At 40.1% G+C, this 20,000-nt stretch overlaps 1 protein-coding gene across 13 annotated transcripts in view; it reads left to right on the top strand.

The window, feature by feature from the left end:
• The window catches only part of LOC137616392 (defense protein l(2)34Fc-like), a 1,552,671-nt gene that overhangs the window by 949,753 nt on the left and 582,918 nt on the right, over window positions 1-20,000 (top strand). For 8 of the 13 annotated variants that reach the window (XR_011039414.1, XR_011039413.1, XR_011039415.1 and 5 more), the window contains one exon: window positions 18,774-18,792. The exons of the other annotated variants lie outside the window; for them this stretch is intronic. Coding sequence is in view for 1 of the 8 variants with exons in the window: in XM_068346095.1 (XP_068202196.1) it covers window positions 18,774-18,792 (19 nt within the window). In the remaining 7 variants the exon portion in view is untranslated. The remainder of the gene's footprint in view (window positions 1-18,773; window positions 18,793-20,000) is intronic. 13 annotated transcript variants of the gene reach the window in all.

Genomic DNA, 20,000 nt, shown 5'->3' on the forward strand with positions numbered 1-20,000 from the left:
ATTACCATATGGTTTACTCCCCCCCCCTTTTAGATTACATTAAAGATGTGATAAATATCCCAGCGCTGGTAACTTTGAGGTCATTCACCGCCTAAGTGCAATTATGGTAAACTCCTAGAGTACATTATGAGGAAAAAGTTATTAAAGGGTGTAGGTAAAGATATAAGGAAGCAAGCAAGGACGGAGGTAAAGTAGAATATAAAGCGAGCCCAGCTAAGGGCCGAATGAACACTGCCAAAACTCTTAAAGTAATGCCTACAGTGTACTGCGTGAGATGGACTGATGGCACTACACTCTTTCGGGGTCCGTATTGTGACGGGCCGAGAGAAGGTTGTGAATTCAAAGGCAGGATGCAATCAACTGAGTTATAATATTATAGAACACCCTCCTTTATATACAAAACCTCAAGGCAACAGGACATAACATGTTTACAAGACAGACAATGTCACAGAGGAAAACCGGAGACGTGAATTTTCATGTTCGTTTTAGTGCGAGGGAAGAGCGCAGATACAAGCATAATATATACAAAAGGAATTATGTACAATTGTGTGACACACGGTTGGTACATGGCTCCCCCCCTAAAAATGACATACTGTACATGTTAAATAGGGCGCCCTGATCTAGAGAGGCGAACTGTAGGCGGGTCATCTGGCAGAAGATAAGCAGGTTTTAGACGATAAATGGAGACCCAGTCTTCTTTGCCCCGAATGTTTAGGAGGAATGCTTTCAGACTGCGTCGGATCACAAGGAAGGGGCCAGTGTAAGGGGGCGTTAGTGGTGGCTTGCTGGTGTCGTTGCGCAGGAAGACGTGCGTTGCAGAGTGCAAGTCCGTTGGTATGTGATGCTTCGCTGGGGGCTTGTAAGTCTGGCGGCACGGAGTAAATTTTCCCACGACGTGACGTATGCGCTGGAGATCGTCGGAGGAGGTTGTAGAAGGAAAAAATTCGGCAGAGACGACCAACAGGTCGCCATACACCATTTCAGCTGCCGAGACGTCGAGGGCGTCTTTAGGAGTGGTCCTTAGTCCCAGGAGGACCCAGGGAAGCTGTGTAAACCAGTTGCAATCCTTGCAGCGGGACATCAAAGCTGCTTTGAGGGTGCGATGAAAACGTTCAACCATTCCATTGGCAGCGGGGTTGTAGGCCGTTGTCTGATGTAGGGTGATGCCCAGGAGATTCGCTAATGACGTCCACAATTGAGAGGTGAAAGTGGTTCCCCGGTCAGAAGTAATATGCTCAGGGATACCGAATCTTGAAATCCATCCAGAGAGTAAGGCAGATGTACATGAGGCGGACGTTGCAGTTTCCATGGGAATGGCTTCAGGCCAACGAGTGCAGCGGTCGATGACGGTAAACTGGTAACGATGTCCTTGTGATGTGGGTAGGGGCCTACAACGTCGACGTGAATGTGTGCGAAACGACGCTGAGGTTGAGGAAAGGTGCCCACTCCTGAATCAGTGTGTCGATGTACTTTGGAAGTTTGGCAAGAAGTACAGGCGCGGACCCAATCCTTAGCATCCTTAGAAATGCCGTGCCAAATGAACTTTGCCTTCAGCAGCTGTGCAGTAGAACGGCACGAGGGATGTGAAAGGCCGTGAATGAAATCAAACACCTGTCGGCGCATGGGAGCAGGAATCCAAGGTCGCGGTCTACCAGTACTGACGTCACAGAGGAGGGTGGTGTTGGAGTCTTCGAGGGGAAAATCTTCCCAACGGAGGGACGTGCAGGATGTCCTACAAGCTTGATACTCTGGATCCTGTCGTTGGGCTTCAGCCAGGGCGTTGTAATCCAATCCCAGTTGAACGGCAGCCAACGTGTTTCTTGACAGGGCATCGGCAACGGGATTCATTTTCCCAGGGACGTATTGGAGGGTGCAATTGTATTCAGCTACGGCGGAGAGATGTCGGCGTTGACGGGCGGACCAGGCGTCAGACTGTCGAGTGAAGGTGTGCACCAGAGGCATGTGGTCTGTGCGAATGACGAAGGGCGTACCTTCTAAGAAATGGCGAAAGTGACGGACAGCCAAGTGCACCGCCAGCAATTCTCGATCGAAGGTAGAATAACCCGATTCTGCCTTGGACAGTTTTCTGCTGAAGAAGGCCAATGGGCGGGGCGGGGCGAGCCTTTGACCACCTGCTCGAGTGCTGCACCAATAGCGACGTCGATGGCATCGGTGGAGAGAAGGAGAGGGGCGTGTGGGATAGGAAAAGTGAGAGCCGCAGCAGTTGATAGGGCCTTCTTTGCATTACAGTAGGCTGCTTCTTGAAGGGTACCCCACTTCAGGTCCTTTGGCTTGCCCTTGAAGGAGGCGTAGAGGGGAGCAAGAGTGGCGGCAATGGCTGGCAGAAAACGGTGATAATAGTAGATCATGCCCAAGAATTCCTGCAGAGCTTTGACGGTCAAGGGCGCGGGGAAGTTCTGAATGGCTGCTACCTTCTCAGGGAGGGGATGGACTCCTTCAGCAGTGATACGGTGCCCTAAGAACGACACTTCGTTGGCGCCAAAGGTACACTTGTCGTACCGGACTACAAGGTCGTTTTGTTGCAGGTGACGGAGGTGTTCCTCTTTTGAGGAGGAGAACACAAGTATGTCGTCCACATAACATACACAGAAAGGGAGGTCCCCTAAGATGCCATCCATGAGACGTTGAAACGTTGCCCCAGCATTACGAAGGCCAAAACAGGAGTAATTGAAGGTGTATGTACCAAACGGAGTGGTGATGGCGGTCTTGGGGATGTCTTCTGGGTTCATAGGCACTTGATAATACCCCTTCAGGAGGTCGAGCGTAGAGAAAACCTTCGCTTTGCGCAGGTAGGAGGTCACGTCGGCAATGTTTGGGAGGGGGTAGTGATCCGGTTCTGTTTGCATGTTCAGGCGCCTGTAATCCCCGCACGGACGGAGGGAGCCGTCTTTCTTCAGAACGATGTGTAAGGGTGACGACCATGGGCTGGAGGCCTTTTGGCAAAGGCCCATTTCCTCCATTTTGGCGAACGTCTGTTTGGCGGCTGCCAATCGTTCCGGTACTAGACGTCTGAATTTTGCGAAGACTGGGGGTCCCGTCGTCTTGATATGGTGATAAATACCGTGCCTGGCAGGAACCGTGGGCGTTTGGTGAAGTTCTGGACGGAAAACTAACGGGTACGACGTGAGGAGGTGGGCGTAGGCATCCGTGGGTGCGCTGATGTGGAGAGTGAGGTTGGGGGGGGGGGGGGGTTGAAGAGGTGTCGACAAGTATGAGTCTGCGTTGACCAATTGTCGGTGGGCGACATCGACCAGAAGGTGGAAATGAGAGAGGAAATCCGCACTGAGGATTGGCAATGTGACGTCAGCAACGAGAAACTTCCAATTAAATTTACCGTTTCCGAACGATATGTGAGGTTCTCGTAACCATAGGTGGGTATCGTGAATCCGTTGGCAGCTACCAAGCGGACGTCGGCAGATGTAGACAGACTACGTCGTGCTTTGAAGAGTTTCCTTGGCAAAAGAGAACGACAAGCACCCGTGTCTACCAAAAATCGCACGCCCGTTCCTGCATCCTGTAAAAAGAAAAGATTAGAAACACGGGAGGCCACCGCCACAAGCGATGGCCTACTTACACGTTTTTTGGCCACTGACAATTCTTGGCACATTTCTTCGCGGTTGCCCCGAATCTGAAGTGGTAGTAGCAAAACTGCGGCGGATGGGAGGTAGTAAGTGGCTGTAGAAGTCGTTCGTTGGGGCGCGAGCGATTGGTGGGTGGTGGGCGGCTTTGTCGCCGCTTCGGCACGTCACGGGGTAGGCGTGTATGTCCTACGGCATTCATGTCAGCTTCGGTTGACGTTGAATAGGCATCCTCGTCGTCAGGGGTGGAGGCGTTGATGGAGGTCTTGAAGTGGCGCTCCATAAGGGCGTCGGCTTTGGTCATCAAGTCCTTTATGGGTAAACTATCGACATCGGATATGGCAGCGTGTACAGGTTCGGGTAAACGGCGTATCCAAAGGGCACGAAGTAGGTTCACCTCACGAGGAGAGCCGTCTGCGGCAGGTTGAAGGCGAGCGATACTGGTCATTTCCCCGAGGGCAAGCGAAGTCCTTTGGTCCCCCAACGGTTGTTGCGAGAGCTGAATAAGCTTTGCTATACGGGCGGCTGGCGACGGCGAGTACTGCTGCAGAAGGTATGTTTTGAGGGTGTCATACGTTATTGGGGTGTCTCCTTGTTCACAAAGCCAGTCGGATATTTCTGGGAAGGTGTCCTCAGGTATCGCCGCGAGAACATAATCCGCTTTGGTGGTTGAGCGAGTCACGCCCCTGATATGAAACTGGAATTCTGCGCGCTGAAACCAAGCAAACGCCTCTCCACTGGCAAACGATGAAAGTTTGAATGGAGCGGCTGCAGCACCAACTGCCGTAGAGTCCGCCATAGTACTACCAACGATGAAGGGGCGAGGGGGTGGGGGTGGAAGGCGGTGGGAGCGAGTCGACTTCCGTGGTCACCAATGTGACGGGCCGAAAGAAGGTTGTGAACACAAAGGCAGGATGCAATCAACTGAGTTGTAATATTATAGAACACTCTCCTTTATATACAAAACCTCAAGGCAACAGGACATTACATGTTTACAAGACAGACAATGTCACAGAGGAAAACCGGAGACGTGAATTTTCATGTTCGTTTTAGTGCGAGATACAAGCATAATATATACAAAAGGAATTATGTACAATTGTGTGACACACGGTTGGTACAGTATCCTCTCTTTATACTTTGTGTTTATTTCAGAATTTACCGAGCAGTATGGAAAGCATACTTTATTTTTCTTAAGCTAGCATAATTGCATTCGAGGCCACTCCTTTTACACCTGTTGATTGGGTGAAATCAGTTTGTCCTAATCCAGAGTTTTGTATTGCCATATTTTCAAATTTATGAATATATTATTAAACTATTTGGTATCAGCTCAGAATATGTAGCAAATAACGAATAATAAATGAACTCAATAAATATATTGAAAATTAGTTCATAGATGAGTGATAAATTTTGTTAGATAATAAACTACTCCCACCGAACTTGTAGACAAGGACAAAGTTTGAGATGCATTATTTTTAATGTTTTTATTCTACCAATGCTTAGTGCATAATATGTAGGTGATATTATTTAAAGGACTTATATAATACAATTTTGAAGTTATCAAAGTCTCAAAAACCATAACAATTGTAGAAAATCTAGACGTTTGTTGGAGGAACAGCTGCACAAAAGAAGAAAATGTTTAAGCAGCTTTCTCCTACTGAGTGATCCTATCCCTTTTTTTTTTAAATCTCGTCTGGTATCTCATGCTATGAACTTTGTAAATTAATTATGAAGGATATTTAAAGGATTAGCCTATATTGTGCGTAGTTTGCCATATTTACAGCATATTTCATTTTCTAGTAATATATTTGATATAAAACATTTAAAAGCAGGTTGAAAAAAAATATTAACTTTTAACTGTTTGTTTTGTTATTGCCAAGGTACTGTAGCTCTATATATAAATTAAAAACCTTTTTAAATGAATGTATATGTGTATTTATAACTGTGTAGAATAGATTGAGTGATATTCTTTTATTTCTTATAGGAAAACTGTTTTGGTTTACAAGCTATCTCCTGGGCCGGATTATACTCGTATATTAAGGTATTACTGTATATAACATGTACATATCTATACACACATACACACACACACACACATATATATATATATATATATATATGTGTGTGTGTGTGTGTGTGTGTGTGTGTGTGTGTGTGTATGTTTGTGTAAAATTCTCTTAGTAATAAACTAAATTTTGATTCTATCTTTTTGAAGGCTCGGACTCAATTAACTGTAAATTTAATATTTCATTTCATATTTAGTTTTGAAGACTCATCTTAGAATTGAAAACTTAAGTTTATTTTGCCTGATTATTTTTTGTGCACTGCCACTTTTGTTTTCATGGGTTTCTATTCTAAAACTTCAGCAGAAACCCTGCCACCTTCCTTGCCTCTTCATCTCTTTTACCATCATCATTTACATTATTCGCAAATACTTATAAAAGATATTAAGTTTAATTTAAAGATATTAAGTTTAATTTAACTTTAACAAATATATAATCTTCAAATGTTTATCACGCTACGTCCCATTTTATCTCTAGGCAGTTGTATCCTTTTTATTCTCCTTAAACCCTCTCATCACTCCATCCATAAAAATATCAAAGTCATGGAGATATAACCTACTATTATTTGAATAAGTATTACATCAAACCAGTCACTCTGTGTACAACTTTAAACTTGCAGTTAACATTGACTGCAAAAACTCTAAAGTCCCATTCAATAATTTATCTTCTGCCCCTAACATTGCATCTGCAACACTTGGCACTTGCTTTATAACTTCGCTCGAATTTAGGAAAATAGGAATTTATTTTCCAAATAAAAGGAAATTGACATTTACTAAAGAATCATCATATAATTTAAGATATATTCTTAATTTAATCTCGCATACATTTCATGGTAAACAGTTATATTTCACAAATGTCCCAAAATATCCACGTGCAATGTATAAATTTTTCTGCTGCCTTCCATTTAATCTAAATAATTTGAAAGAAATAAGTGTTACAATTTTGTTTTTGACCAAGAAGTGATGCTCTTAAATAATTTGAAAGAAATAAGTGTTACAATTTTGTTTTTGACCAAGAAGTGATGCTCTTAAATAATTTGAAAGAAATAAGTGTTACAATTTTGTTTTTGACCAAGAACTGATGCTCTTAAATAATTTGAAAGAAATAAGTGTTACAATTTTGTTTTTGACCAAGAAGTAATGCTCTTTCTTTAAAAACAACAGGTTATTTCACATCACACAACCAGTTCTATCTTGGTAATAGATGTTTTATTCCTCGTAACATTGAATTCCTATTGTTCAAATTGGTCATATCCAGGCAAGGTATGATTATTTTGTCCTAATAAACTATTCCTCACCCAAATAATATATTCGAATAATGCCTAATTTTTCCTACAGGTATTTTTGACCTAAATAGAAAAATGCATCTGCAATTTCTCACCCAAATATATATTATTTTTTTTAGGTCATAACACATTTCTTTCACTCCAGTTGGTTATCCTTCGTAAGTCCGGAAAAAATCCTCAATGACGTCAAAGATGAGTAATTCGAGTATTCTTTTGTTAATAAGTTTGAATATGAAAGTGTTTCCTTTCATGTAGAGGAATACCAAGGTTATTTGCCAGCATCTTTGATACCCACAAATAAAAACAACCTTCGATCCGATCAAAAGGATAATTGAAATATTTTACCACTCGTAGAATGCTTTTTATGCACTTCTAAGAAATTGTAATGAAATAGTTTTGAAGGACGTTGATGAATGTCACTTATGACATGCGTGTTATATTTGAAAAAGAAAATATAATTAGGTTTCACATGTCCATTCCTAATCCCCTTTTTAAGAATTTGTCAGTTTTATCTTTTTTTTTTTTTTTGTGGAAATTTACCTCTCCAAGCATTAATGAAAATGCGATGATGTTCGTATCTTTGTAGGGAATATCTTTAATATTTGAGTAGTGCAGCTTCAGTTAAGAACTGGTATTTTTTTTATAATGAGTTGCCAAGTACGTAAACATTGTTTCTCATTCCTTACAGTAAATCCGTAAAAAAGGTCAGATGCCTTTGCCTCGTCTTTCCCGTCCTGTTACTTGTGTACCGCATGTGTATCATACACACCCGTACACTATAACGGTTTTGATTTTTTATCTTATCACTCGCTCTTCCCTGCACTGTTTATAGCATATCTTGTGTTATCGTGCTAGCACCAGCTTTATCATGTTTGAATCTTTGCGACGTTCTTCCTCGGAAGTTGCTGTATATAAACTAGATGATTGTTTGATAAAGTTTAGTTGCATTCACCTCGCCTCTCAGTTATCAGTTAACTGGCACCTCACACATTGGTGACCACCAGAGTGACCGCCTCCATCCCACCTTCCCCCTCACTTTTGTGTCCCACTGTTCGATAATGCCGCCTTCTGACAGTGACTCTCCTATCAACGCCACTTCCATGAAACTCCCTCCCTTTGTCAGTACAGAGGTATCCGCCTGTTTTCAGTACGCCAAGGTCCAGTTTCGCATCAAGGGCATGACTCAGTCAAGAACAAAAGCTGACTATGTTCTTGCGGTGATCTCTGAGGACACTTTCTCAGATATCTCCGATTGGGGGTGCGGGTAAGGGGACACCACAATAAAGTATGATGCCCTCAAATCATATCTCCTAGAGCAGTACTCGCCATAGCCAGCCGCCTGCATAATGAAACTTTTTCAGCTCTCAACAACTGTTGGGGAACCAAAAGGCTTCACTCGCCCTCAGGGAAATTACCAGTATCGCTTGCCTGCACCCTGCTGCAGCTGGCTCTCCTTGTGAAGTGAATCTACTTCGTGGCCTTTGAGTACTCGCCTACCCAAACCTGTATGCACTGCCATCCCTGATGTCGATATTTTGCCCATGAAGGACCTGATGACTAAAGTGGATGCCCTTATGGACAGTCACTTCACCACCTTCAAGACCTCCATTAACACCTCCACTAATGATGAAATGGACAACTATTCAACACTGAGCGAAGCTGACGTGAATGCAGTAGGACACAGACGTTCACCCCGTGACATGCCGGAGTGGTTACAAAACTGCCCACCACCCACCACTTGCTCACGGCCCAACCAACGACCTCTACAGCCACTTCTGATGCCCATCAGCCTCAGTTATGCTACTACCACTCCAGTTCGAGGCTCCTGCGAAAGAAATGTTTGAGCCGTTGTCAGTGGCCAAAAAACGTGTAAGTATGTCATCACTTGTGGCGGTGGATTCACCTGTCACTAATAATTTCTTTATATATGATGCATCTAAGGGCGTATGATTTTTGGTAGACACGGGTGCTTGCCGTTCTCTTCTGCCAAGGACAATCCCCATGACACGACGTAGTCTGTCTAAATCTGCCGACGTTCGCCTAGTAGCTGCTAACAAATCTATGATCCCCACCCATGGTTACGAGAACCTTACATTATCGTTTGGAAGGATCAAATATCACTAATGGCTAGTTAACACTGAATCTTATTCGTCAATACATTTCCAACCAGCCCCTCTGACTTTGCTCACCACATCAGCGTACCCACGAATGCCTACACCCATCTTTTCACGTCGTGCCTGGAATCTTTCTGTCCAGAACTTCGTCCAATGTCCACGGTTCCCACAAAACACTAAATTTATCACCATATCAAGACGACGGGGCTCCCAGTATCTGCCAGATTCAGCCATCTGGCACTGGATTGTTTGACAGTTGGTAATCAAACGTTTTCTGAAATGAAAGAAATGAGCCTTTCTTCAAAGGCCTCAAGCCCATGGTCGCCAGCCTTGTACATTGTTCTAAAGAAAGATGACTATCTGCATCTGTGTCGGGATTAAACCTGCCTGAACATGCAGACAAAACTGGATCACTACCCCCTCCCAAATATCGCCGATGTGACCTCCTACTTGCACAAAGCTCGACCTCCCGAAGGGGTATTATCAGGTGCCCACGAACCCAAAAGACATCCCCAAGACAGCCATCGCCACCTTCTTCGGTACATACACCTTCAGTTACTCGTGTTTTGGCCTTTGTTATGCTGGGATAACTTTTCAACATCTCCTGGATGGCATCTTAGGGGACCTCCCCTTCTGTGTATATTATGAAGATGACGATGGTCTCTTCCTCCAAAGAGGTACACTTACGTCACCTACGCATTGTGCTGAACCACCTACAACACAATGGCCTTGTTGTCCGTTACGACAAGTGTACCTCCGGCACCAACAAAGTATTGTTCTTAGGACACCGCATCACTCCTAAAGGAGTCCACCCTTTCCCTGAGAAAGATGGCTATCAACATCTGTGTGGGAATTACAAGCGCCTGAACGTGTAGACAGAACTGGATCACTAAACTCCCAAATATCCCTGATATGACCTACTTGCACAAAGCTCAACCTCCTGAATGGGTATTATCAGGTGCCCATGAACCCAGAAGACATCCCCAAGACCCCCATCACTACCACCTTCAGTAAATACACCTTCAAATACTCCAGTTTTGGCCTTTGTAGTGCTTAGGCCACTTTTCAACAACACCTGGATGGCATTTTAGGGGACCTCCCCTTCTGTGTATAATACGAAGACAACATACTTAGGTTCTCTTCCTCAAAAGAAGAGGAACACGTCTGTCACCTACGCATCGTGCTAGACTGCTTACAACAGAATGTCCTGATAGTCCAGTACGACAAGTGTACATTTGGTGCCAACGTTCTTAGGGCACCGCATCACTCCTGATGAAGTCCACCCTCTCCCTGAGAAGGTAGTATCCAGTCAGAACTTCCCCACGCCCTTGACCATCAAAGCACTGCAAGAATTCTTGGACATGAACAACTATTATCACCTTTTCCTGCCTGCCATCGCTGCCACTCGTGCCCCCCTCTATGCTTCCTTCAAGGGCAAGCCAAAAGACCTGAAGTGGGGTCCCCATCAAGAAGTGGCCTTCTGCATGCAAATGATGCCCTATCAGCCACTGCTACTCTCACTTATCACATGCCACATGCACCTCTCCTTCTCTACAGGCGAGCAGGTGTTTGCCTTCTGTAGAAAACTGTCCAATGCAGAATGCAGCTACTCTACCTTCGACCGCTAATTGCTGGTGGTGCACTTAGCCGTCAGTCTCTTTCGCCACTTCTTGGAAGGTACGCCCTTCGTCATCTGCATGGACCTCATGCCTCTGGTGCACGCCTTCACTTGACAAACAGACGCCTGGTCTGCCCGTCAATGCCGACATTTCTCCACCATGGCTGAATAAAATTGTACCCTTCAACACATCCCTAGAAAAATGAATCCCATTGCCGATGCCTTGTCAAGAAACACACAGGCTGCCATTCACCTGGGATTGGATAACAATGCCTTAGCAGAAACCCAACGAAAAGATCCAGAGTATTAAGCATGCAAGACATCCTGCACATCCCTCTGTTAGGAGGACGTCCCTCTCGATGACTCCAATGCCACCCTTGGTGACATCAATACTGGTAGACTAAGACCGTGGATACCTGCCCCTATCGCCGATAGGTGTTTGATTTCATTCATGGCCTTTTACATCCATTGTGCCGTTCTACTGCACAGCTATGGAAGACGACGTTCATTTAGCATGGCATTACTAAGGATGCTAAGGGTTGGGTTCATGCCTGTACTTCATGCCAAACCTCAAATGTACATCGACACAGATTCAGGAGTTGTTACCTTTCTTCAACCTCAGCGTCACTTTGCCCACATTCACGTCGATGCTGTAAGCCCCCTACCCATATCACAGGGACATTGTTACCTGTTTACCATCTCCGACTGCCCCACTTGTTGGCCTAAAGCCATTCCTATGGAAACTGCAACGTTCACCTTGCGTACATCTGCATTACTCTCAGGATGGATAGTGAGATTTGGAATCCCTGAGCATATTACCTCAGACAGGGGTACCACTTTCACCTTTTAATTGTAGTCATCATTGGCAAATCTCCTGGGAATCACCATACATCAGACAACTGCCTACAACCCTGCTGCCAACGGAATGGTTGAACGTTTTCATTGCACTTTCAATGTAGCTTTGATGTTCCACTGCAAGGACTCAAACTGATTTATTCAGCTTCCCTGGATCCTCCTGAGACTAAGTACCGCTCCTAAAGACGCCTGGATGTCTCGGCAGCTGAAATGATATATGGTGGTCCGTTGGTTGTCCCTGGCGATTTTTTTCCGTCTGAAGCCTCCTCTTACAATTTCTAGCGCCTACGTCACATGGAAAATTTTACTCTATGCAGCCAGATTTACAAGCCCCCAGCCAAGCAACACATACTGACAAATCTGTACTCGGCAACGTACGTTTTCCTGTGCAACGACACTAACAAGCAATTGCTAATGGCCCCTTACATGGGCCCTTTCTTTGTGATCCTTCGAACAACGAAGGTATTATTATTATTATTATTATTATTATTATTATTATTATTATTATTATTATTATTATTATGAGCTAAGCTACTACAGTACAGTAGTTGAAAAAGTAAGATACTATAAGCCCAAGGTCTCCAACAGGGAAAAATAGCCCAGTGAAGAAAGGAAATAAGGTAATAAATAAACGATATTAGAAACAATGAACAAAGAAAATAAAATATTTTAAAAACAGTAACATCACCAAAAAACAGATATTTCATAAACAAACTATAAAGACTTATGTGAGCCTGTTCAACATAAAACCATTTGCTGCAAGTGTGAACTTTTGAAGTTCTACCAATTCAACTACCCGATTAGGAAAATCATTCCACAACTTGGTCACAGCTGGAATAAAACTTCTAGAATACTGTTTAGTATTGAGCCTCATGATGGAGAAGGCCTGGCTATTAGAATTAACTGCATGCCCAGTGTTACGAACAGGATAGAACTGTCCGGGAAGTTCTGAATGTAAAGGATGGTTAGAATTATAAAAAAATATGCAACATGCATAACGAACTAATTGAACGACGGTGACAAAGATTAATATCTAGATCAGGAATATGAAATCTAATAGACCGTAAGTTCCTGTCCTACAAATTAAGATGAAAATCAGCAGCTGAAAACCAGGTAGGAGAATAATACTCAAAACAAGGTAAAGAAGACTGGGTCTCCATTGATTGCCTTAAACTTGCATATATCCTGCAAGATGACCCGCTTACAGTCTCCTTTTAAGAGCAGACCTCCACATTTCACATGTATTTAATTTTAGGGGGACTGGAGCCATGTGCCGCACGTGTTCCTTACAGACTCGTACGCTGTAACGGTTTTGAAATTCTATCTTATCACTCGCTCTTCCCTGTACTGTTAATAGACCATCTTGTGTTATCATGCTAGCTCAAGCTTTATCATGTTTGAATTTGTGTGACGTTCTTCCTCGGAAGTCGCTGTATATAAACTCGATGATTGTTTAATAAAGTTTAGTTGCAGTCACCTCACCTCACAGTTATCACCTAACTTGCGTCTCGCATTCTTCGGTACCCTTTTACATGAATAGTGAAATTTTCTCAGTGGCCTTGGCCGGGTCTAAAACCAGCAATAAAGGTTATGAAAATAAAAAATTCTTAGCAGCATAATCGAATTTCTCGAATAAGCACTGACTGATTTATTATAAGATTTTAGTATCTATAATGTCCTCATTATAAAAGGCTGTTAAATTTGAAACCATTTGTTAATGTTGATCTTGAATATGAGGGGCCGTTCCTCAATATTTCAAAAGGATTTTCTTAAAATAGGTTGTTTTGTTGTAAGACTATGCAACATATCCCCATCTCAATTTAAATTGCCATTTTCCTCAGCTTTTTAACTGTTATTTCGGGAAAGGAAAAAGTAAAATCGCATTACTTCTGGATATATCAGCCATGTCATATTCATCCATTGGTTTTCTATATATGGTATTTGCAATTCCTTTTTGTTTTATTTATAATCTCATCATCATCATTTCCTCCTACGCTTATTGACGCAAAGGGCCTCGGTTAGATTTCTCCAGTCGTCTCTATCTCTAGCTTCTAAATCAATTCTTCTCTTTTTGGCATCTCTCATTTCACGCTTCATAGTCCTCAGCCATGTAGGCATGGGTCTTCCAACTCTATAGTTCCTTGTGGATTCCAGTGGAAAGTTTGGTGAAGTAATCTCTTTTGGGGAGTGCGAAGAGCATGCCCAAACCATCTCCATCTACCCTTCACCATGATGTCATCCACATATGGCACTCAAGTAATCTCTTATAGTTTCATTTCTAATCCTGTCCTCCCATTTAACTCCCAATATTCTTCCGGGACCTTTTTTCTCAAATCTACAAAATCTGTTTCATTTTCATACCACAACTCATGTCCATACAGTAGCGCCTCTCTCACTAAACAGATATATAGCCTGATTATTATATGTAATTTGAGGCGATTTGATTTCCAAATTTTACATAACCTAGCCGTTGACTGATTTGCCTTATTCTATCTTTCATTAAACTACTTCATTAATCTGCATTGATTATATTACAATATTTCTTTTCTTTGATAAAGGTTTTTTTAGGAAGAGACGTTCAAGTTGTTTATGAATTAATTAATGGATATAAAGCACTTCAGAAAGCTCTTGTTTGAAGTTTTAACCTTCGTTTCCGTACAAAGCTCATTTCTCTTTAATATCTACATACAGTAGATGAATTTCAACCTTTGTTTTGTTTCTTTTATGATTATCCTTCTCCTGCTTAATAGATAACTATGGCTTAATATGATGAGGTAAGTATTTTTCAACTTCGTTTTTCGTGCTGCACAGCTTTTTAGTGTGCTACACACCGACGCACATAATGTATATTTATATGTATATTTACAGTATATATATAATATATATATGTGTGTGTATGTATATATATGTACAGGATATATATATATATATATATATATATATATATATATATATATATATATATATATATATATATATAGATATGTATATACAGTATTTGTATACATATATATATATATATATATGTGTGTGTGTGTGTGTGTGTGTTTGTGTGTGCGTGTGCGTGCGTGCGCGAGCGTGTATGAACACGACTCCTGAAAAATTATATGCACACACACAATCAGTCCTTCTCACCCCTTCGCTCTTATCACTCGGGAGTATCCCCTGTAGCTAGGATATGACATATGTATATATATATATATATATATATATATATATATGTATATATATATATATATATATATATATATATATATATATATATATACATATATATATATATATATATATATATAGATTTATATATTATATATATACTATATACTATATATATGTACATAATGTGTATGTATATATATATATATATATATATATATATATATATATATATGTGTGTGTGTGTGTGTGTGTGTGTGTGTGTGTTAGAGAGCGCTTTTCCGCCGTGCAATTTCAATGTTTCATATTTATATGTATTATTTTATTTTATTCTATTTGATTTATATCAAACGGCCACGCAAATTGTTTTATATACTAACTCTTTAGTATGTAAACGTATGGATATTTTGTCACTGCATTGTAATAGTGAAAGCCACGTAAATTTACTTTGTGTCTATTTAAACGATGAAGTACTTGAACTCCATTAGTTCCCGTTCACGTAAGAAGCCATGACCTTAAGAATGAGCTAAAGGTTAGTGAAATTTCAAAACAAAAGCAAAATCAGGACTTTCGGTATTACTACAGCCCTTTATTTAGGCAGGGCAGGGTAGGGTGGGTGGAGGGTGTGAGGGGAACTTAAAGGTCCCTGAAGGGTCTTGGGAGTGGGGAAGGGTAGTCGTTACATCAGGTAACCTCGAACGTCTGTTGCCCTCCAAAAGGAAGGTCCTCACTGGGTCATGATCAACTGCATCGTCCGATTCCGTAAGCCGACCATGAGTGTTTTTTCCTCTTTTCAGTATCATTCATTTGGGACTAGTTTAGTTTCCGTATGAGTACTATGTTTATGTTTAAAGCAGGGTAAAGACTAAGAATTATTTCTTCAGAGGGTAATGAAATTCTATAACATTGAGCGACGTGATAGGAATTTGTTTTCAAACTGTGTAAATCAAGTCACTGTGATTGCTAGTTTTTAAATTGCAAATATAGTATGACGGTATTAGGGATGTACCAAATTGGATTTTCTGTTGAATTGATTATGTTGCAACGGGTGAATAATTATATTCATGCGCTCCATATTGATTGTCGTAACAGTTGCAAGGAAGTACTGTAAAATAGATCTATGGCATCTCTCTAATAAGTTGCATTTTTATTGTGATAGCTGACGTTGAAGCTTTAGCCAGTGTCAGGAATCTGAACACCCCAAGAGTGAAAGTCGGTAAGTGGGCGAAATATTACGTGACTCAGCGTTGCCAACGTTAAACAATGTATAACACCCCTCCCCTTCTCCTCCCCTCCCCCTCACCTCCACATATTTACTAATAATACGCACCACCCTACTTCTTAAATATTTGAATCCAAATATTTAGTTGAATCTACGCAATTCAGTCATAATGTAATGTTCATGACCATTAGTAGTGATATCAAGGAAATTCCTGAGACGAAAATGGAACAGATTTTTTTCTGTCGATATATCTATGGCCTTCTTTAGATTCTTTCACACGGTATACCACCAATAGCGATCTCTCTCTCTCTCTCTCTCTCTCTCTCTCTCTCTCTCTCTCTCTCTCTCTCTCTCTCTCTCTCTAATAGTTTACTGTTCATTCTGAGTAATAGTGTTTGCAAAACATTCAGTAATTTTAAATGGGAAATTGATATACTATTTATTTGTAAGAATTAGTCTAACCACGATATTTATATGTTTTTGAGCTTATATATGTTATCCTTGTTTTTCAATCTTTTCAGTCTTGCGTACACTTAGAATTATAATTTTGTTCGGTAAGCATTAACTTATATATATACTGTATATATATAAAAAACACTTTCAGGTTAATTCATGTTAAAGAGTTTGAGTGTGCGAGACTGATGAATCATATTTGTATGTACTTTTATTCAAGCTGGTTAAGTAACCAAGTCCTTTGATATGCTAATGTGTCATTAATGATATGAATAGGTTTATAGAACCACTTTTGTTACATTCACATTTAGCCTCTGCATAGCCCAGGCCAATAGAAGACCGACACGACTTACCTAAAAATAGCTCCAGACTAATTTATGAATTTTTGTAACATAAACTGAGTTTTACTTATTTAGTCTTCACTTAGTGATGCTAATGTACATTTTTATGAACAGCAACATCCGTTATCTAATATTCAGGGCCCGGTTATTTCATTCATCTTTACTACGAACATTCATTTATAGTGTTGATGGCCTGAACCTCTGGATACACAAAAATTTAAGTTTTGCTGTCAGCTTTGCAAAGACATTGTTATAAGAAATATAATAGGATATAGTATTATAAATATAGTCTCACTTTGTATTCAACATTAGTAGAGGTTTGTATAAAGTGGATAATTGGTTTATGACCAATATTGTTCAGTATTTCAAAATTTAACTTCATTTTTAGCTATTTTGTTTTATGACCACATTACGGTCAAGTGCAAATATTGGTTGTGGATTTTTTTTCTTTTATTTATTTATTTATTTTTTTCTATATTGATGTTCACTTTTTACGTATAGGTAGCCTTCGCCTGTAAATTACTTTTTACTTTACCCCGAAAAAGAGTACAGTATATTAATTTGCACGGAAGTGTTTTGTCACTAAAATTATTCAATATTTCTTACTGACTTTTGTAGTATTAATATACTGTGATCCATGTGACAGTAAAACTTATGCTTATATTTATATACTTATACATGTCTGTGTGTATAGAATAATGAATCGCAAAAAGAAACTGTAGTCTAATTTAGAAAAAACAAGGTTAAAAAATGGGAAACACTCAAGGAAATCCGGAAAAAAGATCTAGTCTGAAATAAGTCAATGTGGTAAAAGACGTGAAGTTGAGGGCCAAGGTAAGATTCGAAATTGATGTCAACGAGAGAGAGAGAGAGAGAGAGAGAGAGAGAGAGAGAGAGAGAGAGAGAGAGAGAGAGAGAGAGAGAGAGAGAGAGAGAGAGAATTTGGGTCGTGTTTGTTCATTTAATTGATCTTCAGGCTTTTACTTGAGACGTTCAATTCCCGTAAAGAAGATAAGTAACTACTTTCTCGGTTAAATCAGTGGTAGAAATTTTTATGAATATTGGCGGTTTTCTCTGATGTGATACTTTTATATATTTTGCATAAGGTAGAATCTTACCAAGACCTCTTACTATTTATACTGTCTTATGCTCAAAGGTAATTTGTTTACCAGTTGCAGCCGTCAGTTCCTCGAAGCTTTCTGCATATGAAGTTAATTTCATTTGATGAATTATGACAATATTACATTTCTTTAACTTTGAATTAAGGTTTTTACACCTAATATGTGTTTTCCTAATAAAGTTTAAATATGTGTTTCATTAGTTTACTATATTTAAGATATTATTAGTGTAAAATTTTCACTAGTCTCTCTCTCTCTCTCTCTCTCTCTCTCTCTCTCTCTCTCTCTCTCTCTCTCTCTCTCTTTCTTTCTCCATATCTGCGAGTCAGTTTGCACAGCACAGCAGTTTCTCACGTAGAGCCATACGCAAGGCTGACAACTCTCTCTCTCTCTCTCTCTCTCTCTCTCTCTCTCTCTCTCTCTCTCTCTCTCTCTCTCTCTCTCTCTCTCTCTGTCATGCTGTCTAGTATTTCATTCTAAACATCCTTTCACGATGTCATCACTTGACCCAAGTAAAATTTCTTTCACAATACAACGTTTTTATACAATTAATTTTCTTCCACGTCATGCGTTACTTACGCAATTCATTTAGACATGCCATTAATTTTAGGTTGCCTTCTTTTTTTCAGCTTACACCTTTAATTTCTAGTTCAAGTCAGTCGCTCCCTTTCTGAAATCTAAACTTGACGTCATGTTTTATGTAGCTAAAACAAAATTAATGTTAATCAAGACGGCAATACAACGCTATTTTTATTCCTTATTTAGTTATTGATTAATGTTCTACAGATGAATGGTACACTATACAAATCTGGATCTACAGCGGTCTTTGATTATTGTTAAACTTGTCAGCCAACTCTAAAATCCTTCACATAAGAGTTTTCAAATAGAAGAACGAATACATGAACACTAAACGCTTATGAACTGTAATGAAACTTTTTTTTTATCTTTGCAGGAACCGGAGTAACACTAAGGTAAGTGCGCGTGTTGCCAAATCTTAACATTGGCCGCCAAAATCAAGGTCGCCTATTTTCTCGCAGTGTAAGGTGAGTGTGCAATACGTTTTGCGTAACGTATTCCAACACCTTGAGATTTCTATTTCTTTGTTCCTACGTTTATTTTGTCAAATCTCAGTACTCATAATCTTTCTTTGGCAATCTAGTTCTATTTCTTTGGTTAATCTGATGCTACTTCTTTGACAAATCTAGTCTGAATTATCATTTAGATCGTGTGCAAATTCACTCGACCCCACCCTTACAACTGCAATGGACCGGTTTTCATGCAATCTTATTTCATCCTCGTCCTTGGTATTTCGTCGTCATTTTTTTTTTGTGCAGTTCACCACTGCAGATTAGAATTATCTTTTTAAATTATTAATTTTTGATTCCATTTAAAGTTTTTCATACTTCATGTATTTTTCTGGTATTAAGTACCGCAACTTAGAGGGGGAAAAAAAAAAAAAAAAACATTACCCTGTTGTGAAGGCTGTATGTATATCTACCAATTGATTGTCTGTTATTGTGAGAATTGGTGTAAGTCTTTGCTTGTTTAGTGTGGCTACATTTTCTAATGTATTTTTTTCATCTGGTACAGCGATAGTATAATTGTTAATTCTTCTTTGCAAAGTTCTCGTTGCCTCGTTATTATTGTTATATACTGTATATGGAATGTTATGCAAGGGTATTTCATTTTATGATTTTCATTTATACATTTTTGTGTGTGGTGAAATAGAATGAATATTGGCAGGTGGAAATATTTGACCACCATACTACCATTCTTCTTGACCTGAGAACTTTAGTCTAAAGAGACAGTAATGTCCCGGCATAAAAAGTTAATTTAAACAAAATTTGATACAAACACGTACACACACACACGCGAGTATTGTCACAGTACAAAGATTAACTAAAGAGCGAAGATAGTACTCTGAATTTTTATCTTTTTTCTTTCAAATTTTGTCAGTCTTTGTCTAAACCTTGGCTGTTTAAAAAAAAAAAAAAACAAGAATACATAAGAAATTTGTTAATTAAATTAATTGTGTAATTAAGTGACAATTTCGGTTGTCTTTTAGTAAGTAAATTTTAGGATGTGTTTTTATGGCATTTAAGAAAATCTTGGTTGTTCTCAGTCATCTTAATCTTTCATGTCAAGGTATTTGAATGGTGTAATACGAAAGTATACTTTA

Source organism: Palaemon carinicauda, chromosome 22, assembly GCF_036898095.1.
Source record: "Palaemon carinicauda isolate YSFRI2023 chromosome 22, ASM3689809v2, whole genome shotgun sequence".
Taxonomy (NCBI): domain Eukaryota; kingdom Metazoa; phylum Arthropoda; class Malacostraca; order Decapoda; family Palaemonidae; genus Palaemon; species Palaemon carinicauda.